Genomic DNA, 21,285 nt, shown 5'->3' with positions numbered 1-21,285 from the left:
TTCAATACATATCTCCATATAATGGGCAAAAACTCTTCCGCACCCTGTTCAAAGTGTAGTGCATGGACAATAAACAAGAAATTATTTTTAGTTTCTTTTTTGCTATTAAAAGTTAAGTCATCTCTGAAGAATTAACAAATTAAATGAATAAAAAATTCTACAATTCTAAATTGTGCAAACTTAGGCACCCTGTTAGGACATCAATGGGCTGTATTTTCAAACAAAAGTGCTATTATGGGTACTTTGTTATTGAAGTCTGTTGCTGTTTGCATCTAGTTAGCTAGGCAGACATTGATTCAGGCGTCTAAAATATTAATTTGCCACTATAATGGTTGATATGAGAGATTAGATCAGACTTACCTGTATACTTGGCTCTATTTGTTTCTTCCTGTAGCCTTCGTTTGCGCCCTTGCGCACCTGAGAGTTTGGATTTCTTCATTTAAGCACTTGTAGTCTGGGCTACTTTTTGCAGTGGATAGCCATTCTCATTCCCCGATGAGCACCGCTTCCCCCCCCCCCCCCCCCCAACACCTATCATTGTGCATTTTTAGTAGGCATAAGGAAATCACCGACCACTACTGCGTAGGCTACACTTGTTTTTCAACCTTTTTGAGCCAGGGTGCACTTTTTTTCAATGAAAAAATCTCAAGGCACATCACCAATAGAAAATGTTGACTGAAACTAAAACGCTGTTGCCAATATTTACAATATACAGTCATTCTATAATTTTCCACGGTACACTTGGTGATCTCTCACGGCACACTAGTGTTCCGCGGTACTAGAGTTCGGCAGCACAGTGGTTGAAAACACTGTACACCACTGATGCACTTGGTAACATCTCCATTCAATAACTCCATCCCTCCTTTTTGGTGGGGTTTTGGTCGCCCTGGGCACACTTTGCGCTCTAGGCAATTGCCTAGGTTGCTTATCACAATCGCCGGCGCTGATTACATGGCCAAAACAGAGAATAGCCGCAGATGCGCACTTGCGCGCCCGAAGACACACTATAGACAGGGCGAACCACTGTTGAGCGCTTATTGTTTCATGATTAACAACCACCACCACACCCCACCCCACCCCGCTTTTTTTGACAAATCGCACCCTGACTATATGCTTTGCTGTACAATTAAATTAGGCTAAGACATTATAATGCTGACTCGTTTTCAGAATAGTGGAAGTCATAATTTTTCTCCCCCCGTTTCTGCGCCCCTGGATGGACGCAGCGCCCTTAGCATTTGCCTATACTGCCTATGCCACGGGCCGGCTCTGGGTATAACACTGTATGGATTACTACAGCTGTGGTGTTGAATAGGGCTATTGATTTATAGTCTGTTTATTATTTACAATTTACTGTTTGATCTCTAAAAAGGTAAGAAACTTGTCCACTAATTACCTTTTGACGAGGCACACCTGTTAATGGAAAAGCATTCCAGGTGACTCCCTTATGAAGCTGGTTAAGATAATGCCAAGATAACATTATTTCATAGTTTTGAAGTTTTCAATTTTGTTCTACGGTGTAGAGAACAGTCACAATACAGAAATGCCTATGAATGAGTAGAGTAGGGGTGTACAAACTTTTGAGTGGTAATGGAGATGCTACTTTGTGTGTGTTGGCTAGGTTTTGTCCATAAATGAAGAGGGATTGAGGAGGTGTGAAGAGAACACCAAGGTCTTTGGACGCCCAATCAGGTGCTTTATTAGAACAAAATCCTCTTGTTTCTTCTCCTCTTACTCCTGGTTATATTTCTCATCCTTCTGTTTGTCATTCACCCTTCTCCACTGTCTTCTGCTTTTTTTTTTTTTTTACATTCTAGTGGAGCAAAAAATAAATCAGCATGCCTTTGGTAAAGTAAAGGTTTAATTTGAGCTCAAAATCCTGATTTCGTGTGTCTGTTCTAAAAAGTTTTATTTAATTTTTCACTTCAACCAGCTGAACCTTTCTGTTCTCTTTTTTTTTTTTTCTCTCACTATTTTTATCTCTCTCCAACACATTTGCTCCCCCCGGTCACACCGAAGGGAACATGTCTTGTATGACCTTAGCCTAAAAACCTTCCTTATTCTAGAAGCATACAGAAATGCACACAGCTCACAATCTGTAAAACAAAGAAGCCATGATGATGATGACGATGTGTGCAGTTGTTGGACGTGTCTGGTGGATCTGGAAGGTTTGAACATGAGGCATTTGTGGCGTCCGGGTGTTAAAGCTCTGCTGCGCATCATCGAGGTGGTGGAGGCAAATTACCCAGAAACCCTCGGGCGTCTCCTCATCCTGCGTGCCCCCCGGGTCTTTCCTGTGCTCTGGACTCTGGTGAGGTTCCATACTTCCTGTTTACACACTCGGCAGGAAGGGTTTTTTTTTTTTTTTTTTTAATAAAGAACCTTAAGGTTTGGACAGAGGGCTGCATGTTTAATAAATATGCAAATGTCTACAAATGTATGCAAATATTTACTCATCTACAGTAGTGTATGAACCCTGAGATGATTCTGTACAAGGTCTTGAAATGGTAAATGAGCATTTTATTATTTTATTAGTGATAAAAATAGCCGTAATGTTTATTTCAGATGATGTTATGCGGTCTCACACTGCAGCATTTCAATCTGAGCATGAAGACGCAGTATTGCTACTGCCCCCTGCTGGTGATCTAGCAGCACACAACTGTATCACAAGGACAAAATGCTATATAACAAACATTTTTGGGTGGTTGTTTTTGTTTGTTTGTTTTTTTTGAACACACGCCTGCCGTATCTGCCGGTTTTGATGAAGCTCCCCACCCCAAGGGGAAAAAAAAGGATTGACGGTAGTATTTAGAATGTGTATAAAAATGACTGGCAGGAGGTTCATCCTTTTTGTTAGGGTAGTATCTCACTGGGTTGCGACAAATTGCAAACGTCATTCGCGAGCGAGTTTCAAAAGTGTCTTGAAACATTCGCGGGGCTTCTCAATTTCCTCACGAGTCGCAAAGTGTCACTCCTTCATCGCTTAAATTTTGAACATGTTCAAAAATTCGTGCAACAAAATTTCTCTCAAAATGGCTGCAAACGTGTCGCTGGTGTCGCAAAGCCGTCGCAAACCCTTCTCAAGTCCGTTTCCGTGAGACAGGAAGTGCGAGTTCTTCAGCCAATATCTCACTGGGCTGCGCCGGCCTGTGACTAGGTGGAGACACAACAATTGCGATAAGATGAGTATCAATTCACTGTGATTCCAAGTGAATTGTCATTAATTCGCATATTTTATCGCAATTGTTGTGTGTCCAACTAGTTGCAGGCTGTCGCAGCCCAGTGAGATACTGGCTTTAATCATTTTACACCGTCTTTGGGGGGGGGGGTTTAATCCTTATTGCACCCTGTTTTTTAAATGCTTAGCTGTTGATTTTATGGTTGTTAATTGTTAGCTTTATTTTCTCAGTTTTTCTGTCTCCTTGTGGTTTTTTTCTTTTTAATTTCTCTTTAAGGATTTAAAATGTAGCTCAATCAATTAAATTATAAGTGTACGAGTATCCTTATTAAGGAGATGGTGTGTATGAAAACAGAGCAGTGTATGTTTTTGTGTGATGTGCATTTTTGTTTTTATTATTCCCCCACCCCACCCCCTGGCCCTCAGGTGAGTCCGTTCATCGACGAGAACACGCGTAAGAAGTTCCTGATCTACGCCGGAAACGACTATCAGGGCCCTGGCGGTCTGGTGGATTACATCGATAAGGAAGTCATCCCCGACTTCCTGGGTGGAGAGTGTATGGTGAGTGTGTGGGTGGAGTTAAGTGTGTTTAATGGGATAAACAAGCTTCATTACGCATCCAGCAGTGTGTTGTACAAGTTAAACTTTTACAGTGTCCTCCTTTGGTGTGTTTAATTGTTGCATATTTATCATGTGACAAAGTGCATATAAATATTAACTACATTTAATGTGTAATTGAAGTAATAATTGCACGACTGATCCGCATGATCTGGAAATATTTTTAACTTTAATGTTAAGTAAAATAAGGACTCCTTAATTGCAGACATTACTATGGACTTGGTACATGTAACATTTACATGTCTACAGTGCAAGATGTGCATCACAATATAGAGTAGAGCTTGAGGTTTTTTTTTTTGTTAACTTTTTTTAAGTCTGATATCTTAAGTTAATTAATAAAAAAATTTAATAAATTTGAATAATAAAAAGAAATTAACACTGAAAAGGAAAAATCATCTCAAATATTATGACGCATCACAGTATCAATGATTATCATCATATCGCCCAGCCTTAATGGATACGAATGAGGGGGGTGTTTTTTTATTTATTTATTTTTTTAAATTCATAATTGTTCGTAGTAGTGTTTTACATAAACCTCATGATCGTGAAAGTTCAGTTAGTTTGGAATTGCGTTTGTATCCTACATTTTCTCTCCTGCGTTTATGTAAATAAATTAGGGATAAAATTAACTCATGTTTAAAGGAACAGTCCACCGTACTTCCATAATGAAATATGCTCTTATCTGAATTGAGACGAGCTGCTCCGTACCTCTCCGAGCTTTGCGCGACCTCCCAGTCAGTCAGACGCGCTGTTACTCCTGTTAGCAATGTAGCTAGGCTCAGCATGGCCAATGGTATTTTTTTGGGGCTGTAGTTAGATGCGACCAAACTCTTCCACGTTTTTCCTCTTTACATAGGTTTATATGACCATTGACATGAAACAAGTTCAGTTACACAAATTGAAACGTAGCGATTTTCTATGCTATGGAAAGTGCGCACTATAATGACAGGCGTACTAACACCTTCTGCGCGCTTCGGCAGCGCATTGATACGGAGCTCAGATATCAATGCGCTGTCGAAGCGCGCAGAAGGTGTTAGTACGCCTGTCATTATAGTGCGCACTTTCCATAGCATAGAAAATCGCTACGTTTCAATTTGTGTAACTGAACTTGTTTCATGTCAATGGTCATATAAACCTATGTAAAGAGGAAAAACGTGGAAGAGTTTGGTCGCATCTAACTACAGCCCCAAAAAAATACCATTGGCCATGCTGAGCCTAGCTACATTGCTAACAGGAGTGACAGCGCGTCTGACTGCGTCTGACTGACTGGGAGGTCGCGCAAAGCTCGGAGAGGTACGGAGCAGCTCATCTCAATTCAGATAAGAGCATATTTCATTATGGAAGTATGGTGGACTGTTCCTTTAAAGTCTTTAATTTTCTGTAAAGCTGCTTTGCAACAATGTCTGTCTGTTAAAAGCACAATACAAATAAACTTGCTTACTAACGTGAACCTCAGTTAACCGTCTTCAAATCGTATGGTTGTCAATGCATTACTGCTATATAATTTTTTTTTTGTTTGTTTGTTTGTTTGGGGTCCCTTTGAAATGTGCTTATTTTTGAAAGAAAAGCACTGTTCTTTTCAATGAAGCTCACTTTAAACTAATCAGAAATCCACTCTATACATTGCTAATGTGGTAAATGACTATTCTAGCTGCAAATGTGTGGTTTTTGGTGCAATATCTCCATAGGTGTATAGAGGCCCATTTCCAGCAACTCTCACTCCAGTGTTCTAATGGTCCAATGTGTTTGCTCATTGCCTCAGAAGGCTAATGGATGATTAGAAAACCTTTGTACAATCATGTTAGCACAGCTGAAAACAGTTGAGCTCTTTAGAGAAGCTATAAAACTGACCTTCCTTTGAGCAGATTGCGTTTCTGGAGCATCACATTTGTGGGGTCGATTAAATGCTCAAAATGGCCAGAAAATTGTCTTGACTATATTTTCTATTCATTTTACAACTTATGGTGGTAAATAAAAGTGTGACTTTTCATGGAAAACACTAAATTGTCTGGGTGACCCCAAACTTTTGAACGGGGATGGATGGATGGATGGATGAAGTTTAAATAAATCGCTTATTGATTTCAGCCACACCAGTTTTATAGAACTCCAGTCTCTTCATATTAATGACCTGTGAAGTAAGACCTCCATAAACTAACACACAAGACAAGCTGGTCAGTGAGGGAGGAAAGTAATGGCACCCTAAAAGTATAGACCCCTTTCACATGATGTCACCGCGCCGCGAGATTTTGTTAGGCGCCATATTGGAAGACCAAGTACATACACTCACAATATAAAACAAAGTACGAGCGAGAGTAAAGTGACACGATGGATGATAATTCTGGTTATGTGAGTACATTACCAGCTGCAGAAAGGGCACGGTATGTGGAGAAACTGGCTATGATTGATGGGTTTGACCCATATGATAAGACTCGCGGCAAGGGAGAATGGAAACATAAGGAGGACCGGACACCAATTCTGCCATCTGTTTGCTACCCAGACATTGTAAACTATTTGTTGTTTACACCCAGTGCCTACACTCAGTGTTCGAACTATGCCGATATTTTCGGGGGGTCCCTTTTTTTTCCCTTGGGGGGGGTGCTTGCGCTTGTCTCGGAGCGCGGATCTCCAAACACATGAGAAGCCTATCTTACGCACATATCACGCGGACTCCACACCTCCACACACGCATAGTGTCTGAAGTCATAACTCATCAGGGGAAATCGTGTCCTTTATTGGCATGTTCAAAAAACAACCTCGCGTCAACAATGATGCCACACGCAAGGAAAAAAAAAAAAGTCAGGCTACTCAACAACCAACCTGGCAGCAGCGAGCAAGCCCCAAACCGTCCTAAATTATTGTTATTATTATTAAATTGTAGAAGTCTGGGAGGCTTGCTCCTCATACAGTTATCAACTTGGGGCCACTTTAGCATGTTTTAAATCTGAATTTCTTGCGTTTGCTTACCTCAGTGTCCGCAGATCATGCACAGACTTATCCATTATATCCACAGTTTTTTGCCAAGTCTCACACAGGTTTCTTTCAAGTCTACTGTTGGGCCAATAAATCATAAATAAAACAGCTCAGATTTGTTTGTTTAAGTCGTTTGCCACTCCACTTTATTCTCGTGGGTTCACATACCGCTGCCGTTATTATCCCCTTATCACGAGTTTGTTGGTCTTCCAAAATGGCACAAGGTCTGTTTACTTCCAGTTTCGGGTGACGTCAGTGAAAGGGGTCTATAGGAGTTATTGTGCATCTATGGTAGCTGGGGAGAGGGACTTGGCCTTTTTATGGAGTTTTGTCGGTGTGACTAAATGCAAGTATTGCTCTCTGAAAAGTGGAGGAGTTAGAGTATTTATGGTTGTTGACGTGCTACATTGCTGGAAGATTTAGAGCACAACACATTTTGGACGCGCACTCACCATTTTCTAGTTTTCTGCTTTGCCTTTTATGCATAAATGTAAATGGTCCTCTTTAAAAGGAGGAGGAGTTAGTGTGTGTTTACAGTAGCTGATGAGATGCAGTGGCTGATCTGCATTACTGGAAGATTTGGCACACACTCTGCTTTGGAGGTGTTCTTTCACTGTTGGTCATTTTCAGCTCCCTGCCCAAAAAAAAAAAAAAAAAGCTTTGCCTTTTTATGCAGTGTTGTGGGTGTGGCTAAATGTAAATCAGATGTATGCTTTGAATATTCAAGGAGTGTGAAGGACTTTTACAACTCCATGATTAAGTGTGGTTAGTGTATGATTATGGAACACTGTGTTACAGTGCGAGGTCCCCGAGGGCGGCCTGGTTCCCAAATCTCTGTACAGAACCCCTGAGGAACTAGAGAACGACGGCATCAAGCTGTGGACGGAGACCATTTACCAGAGTGCCAGCGTCTTTAAAGGAGTGCCGCATGAGGTCAGGCTCATCGTATGGTGATGTGTATAATTTGTGTGCATTTGTTTGGGATTTGTTTCATCTCCTCTGGCGTCTCATTCAGCTGCTGATCGAGATCATCGACGCCTCCTCCGTGATCACCTGGGACTTCGACGTGTGTAAAGGAGATGTGGTCTTCAACATCTACCACTCCAAACGGGCTCCTCAGCCCCCCAGGAAGGAGGCGCTGGCGTCTCACAGCATCACGTCGCCCGGGGGCAACAATGTGCAGCTCATCGACAAGTCGTGGCAGCTGGGGCAGGACTACAGCATGGTGGAGTCTCCACTCACCTGTAAGGAGGGAGAGAGCGTACAGGTAACAACGTCACTGATGACCTCATCAACACCGATGCTAAACCGGTAGCTCTACCTGATTCGCATCATAGCTTTGGTGTAAAACTAAAGACACGTGTCACGCACCACATCCTGATAGAAGTTTCAGGGATGAGTTTGTGTGTTATGGTGTATTATCTATTTATCTCTCCATTTTTTTTAATTGCTTATTCATTTCTGTCTTCTTTATTCATTCCTTTATCCTATTTTTCATCCAGCTGTCTGGCTATTTGTTTATCTCCATTTTGTGTTTATTTTATTTACTTTTGTTGTTTATTTACGGTTTTAAGTTGCATTTTAATTTATTTGTCTTGTTTGTTTATTACTGTATCATTCTTGTTTATGTACCCATGCTCCCCTGTAGTCATGTGTATTTATTCGTTTACAGAAGCGTTGTGACTTTATTTTATTATTCCGTTCCCTGTCGTGTGCAGGGTTCTCATGTGACGCGCTGGCCTGGGTTCTACATCCTGCAGTGGCGGTTCCACTCGATGCCTGCATGCGCCACCACCAACCTGCCGCGTGTGGACGACGTGCTGGCGACGCTGCAGGTCTCGTCCCACAAATGTAAAGTCATGTACTACACCGAGGTCCTGGGTTCAGAGGACTTCAGGTAACTTCACATCTGGATCATTGCAGAAACATCTGGAATCTTCATGTTTACACACACTCTTTGAACTGGAAGTAATCAGTTTTAATTAATGATTTATTTACTTCACCTCAGTGCCATGTAACTGCCTCCAGTCGAACTCTGTCCAAGCTGCTGCCTCTCTCTCTCTTTCTCTCTCGCGCCCGTTTCCTCACGACTGCCTTCCTTTTCTGTTTCTCCCTCCGTAAAGAACGGCTTGCTGCGATGTGCAGAGTTTGTAAGTGATCCTGTTTGCCGTTAGCTAAGCTTTAGCGCCATGCTAACGAGGCTCTGTTGACATGTTAGCATTAATGACGATGCTAACGCTGTGCTGAACTCATGCTCTGCTTGGGGTTCTGTAAATCTAGCAGGTTGTGAAAGCATGGATGAGGAAATCGAATGTACACACACACTTTGCTCTGAAAATCACTGAATGGAAGTCTCGGTGCAGATGTTTTGGGGGGGGGATTAAATTGTTCACAATTGAAGCTGAAATCTGTATACTAGCCTCTCTTTGAGAAGGAACTACTCTTCTAAATGTATGAATTTGTTGTTTGTGACTCCGATGGGGTATGGATACAACAAAACTTTCAGGATAATGTAAAGTAACCGGAACTATTTTATTAAAGGGAGGAATTTTGTACTGCATCTCTGGAGTATGGATCAAACCAGGACTTTTTTTTTGGGGGGGGGGGATTTGTAGCTTGTGCATCGGTCAGCATATGATTATGGTGGGGGGGGCTTGGAGAGAGTGAGTGTGAAGTAACTGCATCTACTTTTATTAAATAGGAGAATTTTGTACTCTGGGTCTCTCTGGTGGTGCATGGATACAACACAACCTTCAGGAAGATATAAAATAAAGCCGGGACTACTTTTTTAAAAACGGAGAGGAATTTTGTAGTTCTTGTCCCTGGCAGTGTTGGGCACGTTACTTTCAAAAAGTAATTAGTTATAGTTACTAGTTACTTTTCCCAAAAAGTAACTGAGTTAGTAACGGAGTTACTTTGTTATAAAAGTAACTAATTACCAGGGAAAGTAATTATTCCGTTACATTTTGTTCCCCCTCAAAAAAAATCAAATTCAGTTAGTGTAATCATAATAAAAGTGAATGTTAAATGTGTTTAATGACTGAAATGGACACTTAACAGAACCAATTAGTAATGTTATCTACACTATTAATATTTTTGTGGGACAATGTGAGATAAGACATCTATCAAATGTACTAATATATTTTTGTAGTTATTAAAATTGTTACTAATTACTGGCCACTGACGAGGACAAACACTTTGTTCCTCGATATAATGTGCATTGCACGCAAACACTCTTGCCTTTTATTTCAAGTAATGAAAAGTAATGGCTGTATTTCCAGTGTGAAAGCGCAGTGCTGGGCTGACTGCTCGCCATCGCTGGGTCTTCTGATTGAAACAGCGCGCAGTAGTGCAGTAGGCGTGGCCTACCTACGTATCTATGTTGTCCAAATCTACTCTGATTGGCTTACTGTGCCATTGTCTCGTGTCTCCCCGCCCCACACGAAAGCAGAGTAAAGAAAGGCTGAACAAGCAGCGTGCCAGATGAGAACAGCTTTAATAAAGTAACGCATAGTATTTTATTGTAAGTAACGGGAACGGCGTTATAACGATGTAAAAAGTAATTAGTTAGATTACTCGTTACTAAAAAAAGTAACGCCGTTAGTAACGCCGTTTATTTCTAACGCTGTTATTCCCATCACTGGTCCCTGGCATATGGATACTACAAAACTTTTGAGGATAACATAAAGTAACCGGAGCTACTTTATTAAACACAAGAATTTGTAGTTGTGTGTCTATGATGGCGTATGGATACGACACAACCTTCAGGAAAGTGTCCTAGAGCCGGGACTACTTAAAGTTCAGAATTTGTAGTAGTGTGTCTGATGTACGGACACAGAATTTGTTTTATAATCAAAATTCAGCATCGACTCAAACTTCTCCCAGTGCGTTTCACCTGTTTTCTTCGTTTTTATTCTCCGTGCAGGGAAACATGAAGTTTTGAAGGCTGATTTTATATGAACGCTACAGACAGAGTGGATAAAGTCTCTAATGAAAGTTGTAAAATGGCGGTGTGTTCCTTTAACATAAGAAAAGAAAGTGTGTGTACTTTCGAATTTTCTTCTTCTGAGTGAAATTTGCAAAACGTCCTCATAGCGTCATAATAAATCAATTTATAATAATTATTCCTCTTAATTGGACAAATATCTCTAGTGTTGCCTTTTTTAAAAATGTAATTTTTAAATATCCATTTTATTTATGCCATATTTTTAGTTTTTAAAGACCTTGAAGTTATTTTTAATTTATATTTTCAGTATTTAGTTGCATTTTTATTTTTTGTATGTTAATTGATGACAATCCTAAAAATGTATATTTATTTAAAAACAAAAACGTTATGAGGGCGTGATGTGGGTTTTTTTTAATATAAATTTATTCCCCCCCGCTAATGTGAATCCCTGAAAAATTTAAGAATAAAATCACGACTGTGTTCCAATACTGTTTCTCTGACACTCCCTTATTGACTTCCCTTTGCACTTAAGTGACGTTTATTGCATGACTTCTTGGAGACTTAATTTTTTACCCAGAAGGCATTGCAGTTTTGAAAAATAAATAATACGGGAAAGTCAAATTTTTTTCTTTTTGGAACATTCAAGTTAGTTAGCATGTTAATATTTAGGGGGGAAAAATTGCACGTTTTGTTGTAATGAAGCGGAAGTTGATAAGGGGGTGGTGGGGTTTTTTGTTTGTTTTTGTTTGTTTTTTGTATTTAAAAAAAAAAAAAAGCATTGCAATGTCTGACTAACTCCATCTCTGGCTTCTTCTTAATCACTAATCTTTTTTAAAATGCTAACAAGGCTAATGCTAATTTCTGAGGTAAATTATTTAAATTTTAATACCATTTCATTGATGTTTGAGGAATCTTTATACGGCTAATTGGTTTGAGCAGGTGCTTTTTATTAGCCGTGTTAGCATAATGTCGTCTGCATAATTTTCTTTTTACAGTGGCAGACACATGCACAGACTTTTCTGGCTTTCTTGTTTTTTTTTTTTTTTTAAAGGCTCGTGTGTTTGCCTGGTTTGAGGTGTGTTTAGTGATGACAAGGGGGGGGGAAAGTTTTTGCTTTTTTTTTTTTTTACAATTTTTTTTTTTTTTTTTTTTAAAGTCGGAACCAGACAGCGAGCTGTAAGGAACATTTTGACCCAGACATGCTAATATTGCTAATGCTAAAAGCAGGTGAACGCTAACCATGCTAAAGGATCTGTTTTGTCTCTCATGCCTTGTTTAGCATGTTAGCATTTTTTGGGTGGAAGTGTGTGTGTGAGAGTCCCTGTGTCCTGCTGTAGGATTGTGTTTAAGCTCACTGTGATATCTCTCTCTCACTCTCTCACGGTCATTCATGTCTCTTTTTGTGCATTGTCAATCTTCCTTCCCTCCATTGTCCCATTATTCTGTTATTCCCTTTTTTTTTATTCTCTCTCTGGGTTTTTTTTTCCCCCCCTCCTCTCAGGGGTTCGATGACGAGTCTGGAGTCGAGTCACAGCGGCTTCTCTCAGCTCAGTGCCGCCACCACGTCCTCCAGCCAATCACAATCCAGCTCCATGATCTCCAGGTAGAGCCGGGAGACACAAGATGGAGGACGGAGGGGGAGGGGTCACAAGATGGAGGACAGAGGAAAATAATTACACGCATTTGAGAAGTGCCGTGGCGTTAAAGGGCTTTAAAGATCTGCGTTGCCATGGTGCTCGGCTGAGCTGCTGGTCAGGTCACTGAGCACTTCCTGTTTCCTGTTTTTCAGTCTGATGGGCCAAGCAATACAAGTACTGTCTGATCTGTAAAAGCAGGACGAGTTGTTACACACAGCACAGGAATACTGTATACACACTTTTTGGGGTTTTTTTTTTGGGGGGGGGGGGGGGGGGGTTTGCTGACGGATTCAGCGTTTATAGGTCAAAGGTCAGGTTTGTAAACGTGGCAAAGCGTCCACACAAAGCAATAAACATTTCTCTTCGTGTTTATCGCGAGCGTGTCGTGTGTTTCAGTGGTGTTTAAGGGTGCTCCGTACTCGGTTTGTTAGTTATTAGCTTACTTTTATTCTAATTTTTTGTTAAATTTAATTAATCCTAAAGATTTCAACGCCTTCGTCCAGTTTATGATCTCACGAACTGATCCGTTTCTATGCATTGAAAAACCTGGGGAAAAAATGCCAATATTTTTGTTTTATAGGTCAAAAACGAAAGTGGTTTGGGTTGGACTGGATGGTTTTTTTTGTTTGTTTTTTTTTTGTTTTTAAATCAGAAATTGTGTCAAATTGCATGTTCATATTACAATTAGATGGTTAACGTTGGCAATGGAACAGATCTCGTGTTTTAATAAATAAATAAAACTTTATAGCATGAAAAGTGTCGAATGCGGCAGCCTGAGTAGTTCAGAAGATTTCTCAAAGTGAACCAGATGTCCAGCAAGGCCGTGAATTATTGTTTTTAACAAAACTTTCTCTATCTCAGGCTAGCAAAGAACAATGTATGAAAGGCATGAATTTTAAACTGCAAGTTTTAGGGGCTCCCCCATTAGGTTTTTTTTTTTGGGGGGGGGGGGGCCTTCCCATCTAAACTCGAAATGACCCATGCTAGCTAGCAAACCGTAACGCACTGTAGCTAGCCGATAGCTTTACAACTTGTATGGGGCATTAAATATCTTAAAAATTCATGGCCTTTCTAGACACCTGCAATTATTATTATTATTTTTTTTTAATATATATATAGAGGTCGATTTATTGCAAGCAGTGGTTTTTCAGGTCAGTTTATTTATTTTTTTTTTCCAAATTAAGTATCAAAATTGTAACAGTTTTACTGCGTGTGAGCAGGTCGTGTGTGTGTGTGTGTGTGTGTGTGTGTGTATTACTAGTAGTAGTATTTAACTCATCTCCATTATATAAACGAGGGCATGTCACTCAGGTAACGTTTACTTTACTCACCCGTGACATACCTGTGCAGGTGAGTGATGAGGTCATGAGCTGAGCTGAGGAGAACCTTACTTCGAGAAAGGTCATGGCTGTGTTCCAAAACCAAAGTGTTCAATCTTGAATGTTTTCCGATAGTTACGATTTAAAACAAGAGAGGGTTCGTTGTGATGCTCGCTCAACCATTTAGTGAAGACTGGAGTGCACACTTGGTAGGGAGACTAGTTTTGTTTTATATATAAAATGTCCAGCAGGTTGTAACACTTGGGTTTTCATCATTCAGGTCGTGGGTTTAAACCTGAGACACCGAGTGCGAGGACATTTCAGGAAGCCGTCTTTTAGCAAATCACGGCTGTGTTTCAAATCCAAACTGGCACGAGCTTTTCTAAACTACTGTTTACTCTGGAAGGTGAATTCGTACGTCTCGTGTGATCATCTGTGAAATTATCTTGGCTTTGTTCCAAATCAAAACTGGAAAAGGTGGGCTTTTTTTTTTAAAGGGGAAAAAAATCAGAGAGCGAGGGAGAGTATAAGTCTCACTCAACCGTTTTTGTGACCTTCACGCTTTGGTGCTTTTGAACAGAGCGATGATGAGGTTGGTGAGGTGAGATGAACACCCCAGCTGGATGTGTTCCAAATCGGAGCTGGAACACTCACGTGCCAAGTGTTTAGACTTGAAAGAGGAAAAAATGTGATGCGTGTTGTGGATTTCAGATTTACTCAAGTTGGTGTTTGAGTTGATAATGGTGGGTTTTTTTGTTTGGGTTATTTTTTTTTCTTTTTTTTTTTTTTTCTTTTCACTCCACATTTCAGGCTGTGTTCCAGCTCAGAAACTGGAAAATTCAAGGTGTGGTTTTCTGATTAAATACATGAGTTCTACTGTGTACTTGGTGGAGAGGCTTGTGAAGGGTGGGGTTTTTTAATAAACATTTCCGATCATGATAAATATATTTATATTTTTACATTTTACATGTCATGCACAAAAGCACAGGTTTGTCGTCACATTTCCACCATTTTTGAGTGCATTTTTTTTGGGGGGGGGTTATCGGTTAGCTAAATGCTAGGCACTTTCTGGATGTTGAGATGCACACGACGTCTGTTCTTTCCTCAACAGTTTACAGCGACGCAACAGACTGGACAATCTCCTCACAATGCAGCATCGCATTGGCGTCATGTTCACGTTTGTTCTTGTGTGACTAGCAAAGTAGGGCTAACGCGAACAGAGAAACAGGGCTGCACCCATATCGCGTTGTAGCTCCGCCCCTTTTATTATCACTCTCGCAACAGAAAAGACAGACGTCAGCAAGGATTATGGTTTACAAACATTTACGAAGCTCATTCGCTCATTGTTTCATGTTTTCAACTACATGCAAAAAGTGGTGGAATTGCATTTTGGCTCTCCTCCCCCCCATTAAAGACTCCAAAAGCCCCGCCCACTTTTTAAAAATCAGTCTCTGAAATCGATTTTGGTAAATTTTCAGAGCAACCAGATGTAAATGCATCTTTCACATCCTGTGTCCTTTCAATGAAATGGATTTTCTGTACCAAGTACCCCCCCCCCCCCAAAAAAAAATCACCATAGTAGCAGGTCAAAGAAATCTTAACCAAAAAAGCAACTTGTGGGCGTGGCCTGCCATTTGCGGTCAATGGTGATGGCCAGAACGTACTGCCCTGATTTATGTACACCGTTATCGTTATTGCGGAGTTGGTGATTTTTACATCCAGACGTAGAACTGGATTAGTGACGGTCACATGGTGCGTTTTCAAAACAGCCAATCGGAGCGTCTTGATCCGGCTCATCATGTAATGAGATTCAGAACGTGATCCGCATCACAGCTTTTATTAGCTGCTGCACTCTGGCTCATGTGACGTGAACTCTGTAACCATAGCAACATGCTTAACTACTGCTCTTATCAAGCTGAGCTTTCTGGAATAACTTTAATTTATATTGGAAACGCAGATAAACTATTTGGCTTGAAAATTTGAGTTTTTTTTTTTTTTTTAAACGTCACGTATCATATTGTATTGTATCGTCAAACGTCCCAAAAATGTTTTGCTTGGTCAACAAATGTTTTCCGTTTAATTTCCATCTCCTCTTCTCTCACTGAGACTTTTTCACCAGCACGCCACGTGTTTGTGGGTTGAAGGCGTGAAAGCAGCCTGCGACATTCGACAAACTTGAACTGAAGCAATTACAAGAACTGAAATCTTTATTACATTAACAGAATTAATGAAATGGTCATGATTTTCTTTACAGCAGGTCATAAAGGTGACGCAGAATTCCATGAAACTTCATGATCCTTCATTGACATCGTTGGGGTTTTTGTTTTTTGTTTTCCTGCTCTAAAGCTCACTCACTGTCTCAGCGTGGTGTGAGGACGTCTTTCTCTGCTCGCTGTTTGCCATACCATACGAGGGCTATGTATATAATAATATATAACTGTCTTTTTGTTTTTTCTTTTCATGAATGTCTGTTTCTCATCCACGCACGCGCTGGGCTCCTCGTTCGCGCACACTGCATATCTTTCTCTCATTTAAATAACTGTGTAAAGATAAACCTTTGAGATTAATATACGAGAGAGCACCTTTACATTTGTTTTTCTTTGGAAATTATTAAACTTGAATTAAGAGATCATGTGCAGAGTCTTTTTATTTCCTCTTTTTCTTGCTCATCTTTCTTACTGGTGGGGTGGGAATGGTTTTTGTTTGCTTTGTATAAAAATAATTGTGGGGTTTGTCACTTATGCATCATAGACATTTTATAGCTTTATTTGTTCATGAAACAAAGCAAACTGTTCTTGATTTTTGTGATGTAGATGAAGTTAATGTTTTGTAAAAAAAAAAAAAAAAAAAAGGGAGGGAGGGAGATGGTCATAATTAGACCTGTTAAAGCCCAGGTAATTTTTTTTTTTTTTTTTTTTTAAGTAAAAGCTCTAGCTGACATTGAAGGTAAATTTGCTTTTATTTAAATTTGATTGAATTAAATGTTTGCGTACTTCTATAAAACAATCTTTTGGATAATATTTGCCATTAAAATATCTATCTCGAGAATTTTTTTCTTCAATAAATTGTGTGTAAACTCCTATAAATCCATAACCATTTTGGGGAAGTTTCTCTGGACTGAGAGGAATGATGAGTATGGATAACTTCATGAATTCAGATCCTCTGGAAAGCTCTTTTTTGCTCTTAAAGCAAGGAAAAAAAACCTGGTTTTGGAGTAAATAACTTTTTATAGATGAATGTGATGAGTATTTCACCTGCGTCATGCTGTTATTGTGAAATGGGCGGAGCTTAAAACTACATGGACTTTCAGACGCTGCTGTGTTCAAAACAGGGTGGACAGGTCATTATTATTATTATTAAACTTTTAAGAGGCCTGATTTAGATGCAATTTATCTACAAATCTGAAACACGGTTGACCAAAATGTCCACATTTCCATATTTCCCAACACGCTTTAAGAATTAAGCATTTAGTGTCCCACAGCTCATAAACTACAGAATATCACACACAACTACACCAAAACACTGAGAAATGTAAACGCGTGTCAACGTCGCCCCCTTGTGGATTATCTTCAGATGGCAGGCAGATCTTTGAAGGACTTTGCATATTTTTTTTTTAAACAGAAACCAGATATTATGATTAGATGTTGGATTATTTATATGACGTTTATGACAACAGTAAAACCCACAGTTAAAATAAAGCCTCCAGTAATTGTACAGAGAAAGAAGAGGAGTTTTGCAGCTGCAGCAGGGATGAACCTGTGCTGCTGAGGAAGTCATGAAGACTTTGAGAAGACCCCGGAATGCACTGGGATCACAGACGACTCCAATTAATTCTGACAAAGGTTTACAAATTTCCAGTTTTCTCATCACTGAACAGTGCCAACACATATACAATAATACTAATGTCCCAGGAGAGAAGAAGAAAACTGCAAGGAGTATACTGATGTTCAGGGTGTTTTATAAAATCTCTGTGGTGAAGTATTAGATCTGATGGAATGAGCTGATAAAGAATGGACTGGAGGTGTGTCAGGTTCACCTCCAGGTCACACTTTCAGGAATTTTCAGGATTTCTGTGTAATGCAGGAATGTTTGTTCTAGAGATAAATTTGTGTGAATTTAAGGCAGAATTAAGAAACATTCAGAGGATAGTCAGTCAATTCTGCCAAGGCACACTGATCAATCAACAAATAAAGATACAGGAATATTAATTAATTTCCTGGAATCACAGTAAGCCAGAATTCCCAAAAATGTGTTTCAGTACTTACACCATGTCTTGACCTTATTATATTCAAAATATTATGTAGTCCAAAAAAAGTAAATGAAGTAGACGTTCTATCTGTCTTTATTCTGTTATGTTTTATTCCTTTTTTAACCTAATATACATTTATCTATATTTCACTCTGTACTTGAGCTGCTGCAACACTTGAATTTCCCCTCATGCAGATCAATAAAGGAATATTATTTTATGATTTTATTCCTTTTTATTTTTTGATACTTTTCTGTTTTGATTCCTTTTAAATTTTATTCTTTTCATTTTTTATTCCTTTATTTTTATTCCTTTTTTAGTTTTATTTTTTATTCTTTTTAATTCCTTTTTTATTTCTTATTTTTAGTTAGATTTTTATTTTTTGTTTCTATTTTTGATTCGTTTGTTTTTTTTATTCCTTTTTTTTTAAACCTCCCCTACATTTTATCTATATTTCGTTCTGTACTTGAGCTGCTGCTGTAACTCCTGAATTTCCCCTCTTGGGGCTCAGTAAAGGAATATTATTTCATTCCTTTTTATTATTTTATTCCTTTATTTTTTAATCCTTTATTTATTCTTATTCCTTTTTTTGTTCCTTTTAATTTTTTTCTTTTTTTAATCCTTTTTATTTTGATTTATATTCCTTTTTTTATTCCCTTTTTTAGTTTTTTTATTTTTGGTTTGATTTTTATTTTTTGTTTCTATTTTTGTTTTTGATTCGTTTGTTTTTTTTTATTCCTTTTTTTTTAAAACCTCCCCTACATTTATCTATATTTCATTCTGTACTTGAGCTGCTGCTGTAACTCCTGAATTTCCCCTCTTGGGGCTCAGTAAAGGAATATTATTTCATTCCTTTTTATTATTTTATTCCTTTATTTTTTTTATCCTTTTTTATTCCTTTTAATTTTTTCTTTTAATTTTTTATTCCTTTTTGTTTTGATATTTTTATTCCTTTTTTAGTTTTTTATTTTTGATTCTTTTTTATTCCTATTTTTATTTCTTGTTTTTAGTTTGTTTTTTATTTTTTGTTCCTATTTTTGTTTTTGATTCGTTTATTTTTTATTCCTTTTTTTTTTTAACCTCCCCTACATTTATCTCTGTTTGACTCTGTACTTGAGCTGCTGCTGTAACTCCTGAATTTCCCTCCTGGGGATCAGTAAAGGAATAGTATTTTATTCATTTTTATTTTATTCCTTTATTTTTTTATCCTTTATTTTTATTTCTTTTATTTCTTTTTACTTTTATTCCTATTTGATTTTTATTTTTTGTTCCTGTTTTTGATTCGTTTATTTTTTATTCCTTTTTTTAACCTCCCCTACAGTTCTCTCTCTCTCTGTTTCTCTGTCTCTGCGCTCGAGCTGCTGGAACTCCTCACTCTCCCTCCTGCAGTGGGGCACGCGCGCTTTATTTATTCCGCTCTCTTTAACCACGCCCCCTTCACTTGCGTGACGTTAGAACCCGGAAGTGTGAAGCGAACCCCGGAGTAAATAAAGCGGAGGTGAATGCGCGCTCCGGAGGAGGAGGAGGTGGTGGGGAGGTGGGAAAGGTCTGACTCGCTCACACACACAGAGTTTAAACACGATTTAAAGTATTTAGAGAAGATTAATTTCTTTCTTTAATTATTGTCTGAAAACCGGAAATGTGTGGCGGAAATCACAGCGCAGCGACTGGTGTTCAGGAAACAGAGTGAAAACACAGCAGGACTGGGAGCCGAGTGGAGTGGAGTGGAGTGGAGTGGGTTCGGAGAGGGAGTGCGTGTTCCTGAGCTGTTCAAGCAGCGCCATGCTGAGGGCTTTAACAGCAGGGGGCGCCTGTTACAGAGGGGGGGCCACAGAAAATGCTGGGGTGGCCAACCAAACCCATCCGAGAATTTTAGGAATTCTGTTAGGCCAGTATCTCACTGGGCTGCGACAAATTGCGAACGTCATTCGTGCGAGAGTTTCAAAAGTGTCTTGAAACATTCGCGGGGCTTCTCAATTTCCTCACATGAGTCGCAAAGTGTCGCTCCTTCATCGCTGAAATGTTGAACAGGTTCAAAAAATTCATGCGACAGAATTTCTCTCAAAATAGCCGTGCTGGTGTCACAAAGCCGTCGCGAACCCTTCTCAAGTCAGTTTCCGTGAGGCTTCCTCTACTTCCCACCTGCCGAGGGAAAGCCGGGCTGCGACAGCCTGCGACTAGTTGGAGACACGACAATTGCGGTAAAATATGCGACTATCAATTCACTGTGATTTCCAAGTGAAAATTTGTCGCTAATTCGCATATTTTATCGCAATTGTTGGGTCTCCGATTAGTCGCAGGCTGTCGCAGCCCAGTGAGATACTGGCTTTAGCCTGCTGTCGTATCGAGGCTGTTAAACTGTGGCAGTATGAGAGTGATGGAATCGTTTACTGATAAACTTCAGTTTCTTATTTTACACTTAATATTACTAATTATTACATAAACACGGGTGTTTTCCTGTGAAATTCGCCACTGGTGTTTTTCGTCCAAGCTCCATCTGGGACATGGAGAACCAAAACCTTGATCTAAATCTCTGTGTCACTTGTGAGGAAATCGATGATAAATTTTGGGGACTTTTTTGTTTGTTGATTTAATAGAAAGAAAATCACACGTTGGCTTGAAGATATGAAGTTTATCTTCTCATGTTGAAAAACTCACATTTTTCATATGAAACTCGTCGCAGATCTGAGTGACCGATTTAAATAATATTGTCTGGCTTTTTTTTTCGTGGTCTATCAGATATATTCCGTTCAGCGAGCATGATACTCAACAAGTCGAAGATGAGGAGCTGAATGGAATATATCTGACAGACCACGGAAAAATAATAATAATATTATTATTATTATTATTATTATTATACATACACACACTTCATATCAGCATTCTCGAAGGCCAACGCAAGCTTACCTGCGACTCGGTGCTGTTAGCGAAGCAGTCCAGTTGCCTTCCAGCTGGTGTAGTGTTACCAAAGGCCAATGCTAGCACATTCAAGCCTATTATTATTATTATTATTATTATTATTTTCCCTGTGTAATTTACTGAGTTACTTTTAAAATTGACAGCCACACACACTAAAGCGACCTGGCAGCCAAAATTCTCTCTAAATCTTCCGCTTTTAATGAAGGAAACCTGGTGGTCATGTTTGTGTACAAACTGTCACAGTCACTCACTAGTGCGAAAGTTTTACATCTCCGACGTGTCTCTTTTCCAGTTTTTCGATGTCCGTTGGTATGTTTTTCTCTTATAAATATGCGTGAAGAATATCTAATGAAGTTTTGGTAGCCTTTTGGGTGTTCAGCGTGTGTCTAGTTTCAGTTTATTTATTTAGTGCTTAAACCTAGCAGTAGCACTGGATTAGCCTCGTCTTCCCTCTT

At 39.3% G+C, this 21,285-nt stretch overlaps 2 protein-coding genes across 6 annotated transcripts in view; both read left to right on the top strand.

The window, feature by feature from the left end:
* si:dkey-237i9.1 (SEC14-like protein 1) overlaps positions 1-16,297 on the top strand; it is a 54,875-nt gene extending 38,578 nt beyond the window's left edge. The window contains exons 10-16 of the mRNA XM_060918625.1: positions 1,619-1,689; positions 2,137-2,313; positions 3,607-3,736; positions 7,562-7,696; positions 7,779-8,030; positions 8,482-8,660; positions 12,211-16,297. Of these exons, the coding sequence (XP_060774608.1) occupies positions 1,619-1,689; positions 2,137-2,313; positions 3,607-3,736; positions 7,562-7,696; positions 7,779-8,030; positions 8,482-8,660; positions 12,211-12,316 (1,050 nt within the window). The 3' untranslated portion in view covers positions 12,317-16,297. The remainder of the gene's footprint in view (positions 1-1,618; positions 1,690-2,136; positions 2,314-3,606; positions 3,737-7,561; positions 7,697-7,778; positions 8,031-8,481; positions 8,661-12,210) is intronic.
* Positions 16,298-19,371: 3,074 nt separating this feature from the next.
* The window catches only part of LOC132884729 (endonuclease V-like), a 56,742-nt gene continuing 54,828 nt past the window's right edge, over positions 19,372-21,285 (top strand). For 4 of the 5 annotated variants that reach the window (XM_060918623.1, XM_060918624.1, XM_060918620.1 and 1 more), the window contains exon 1: positions 19,372-19,457. In XM_060918623.1, coding sequence (XP_060774606.1) covers positions 19,414-19,457 — 44 coding nt within the window. In that variant the 5' untranslated portion in view covers positions 19,372-19,413. The remainder of the gene's footprint in view (positions 19,458-21,285) is intronic. The other variant, XM_060918622.1, reaches the window with a different exon arrangement.

Source organism: Neoarius graeffei, chromosome 4 (assembly GCF_027579695.1).
Source record: "Neoarius graeffei isolate fNeoGra1 chromosome 4, fNeoGra1.pri, whole genome shotgun sequence".
NCBI classification, from domain to species: Eukaryota; Metazoa; Chordata; class Actinopteri; order Siluriformes; family Ariidae; genus Neoarius; species Neoarius graeffei.
The sequence above is the reverse complement of the archived record's forward strand: the minus strand, read 5'-3'. Positions and strand labels throughout refer to the sequence as shown.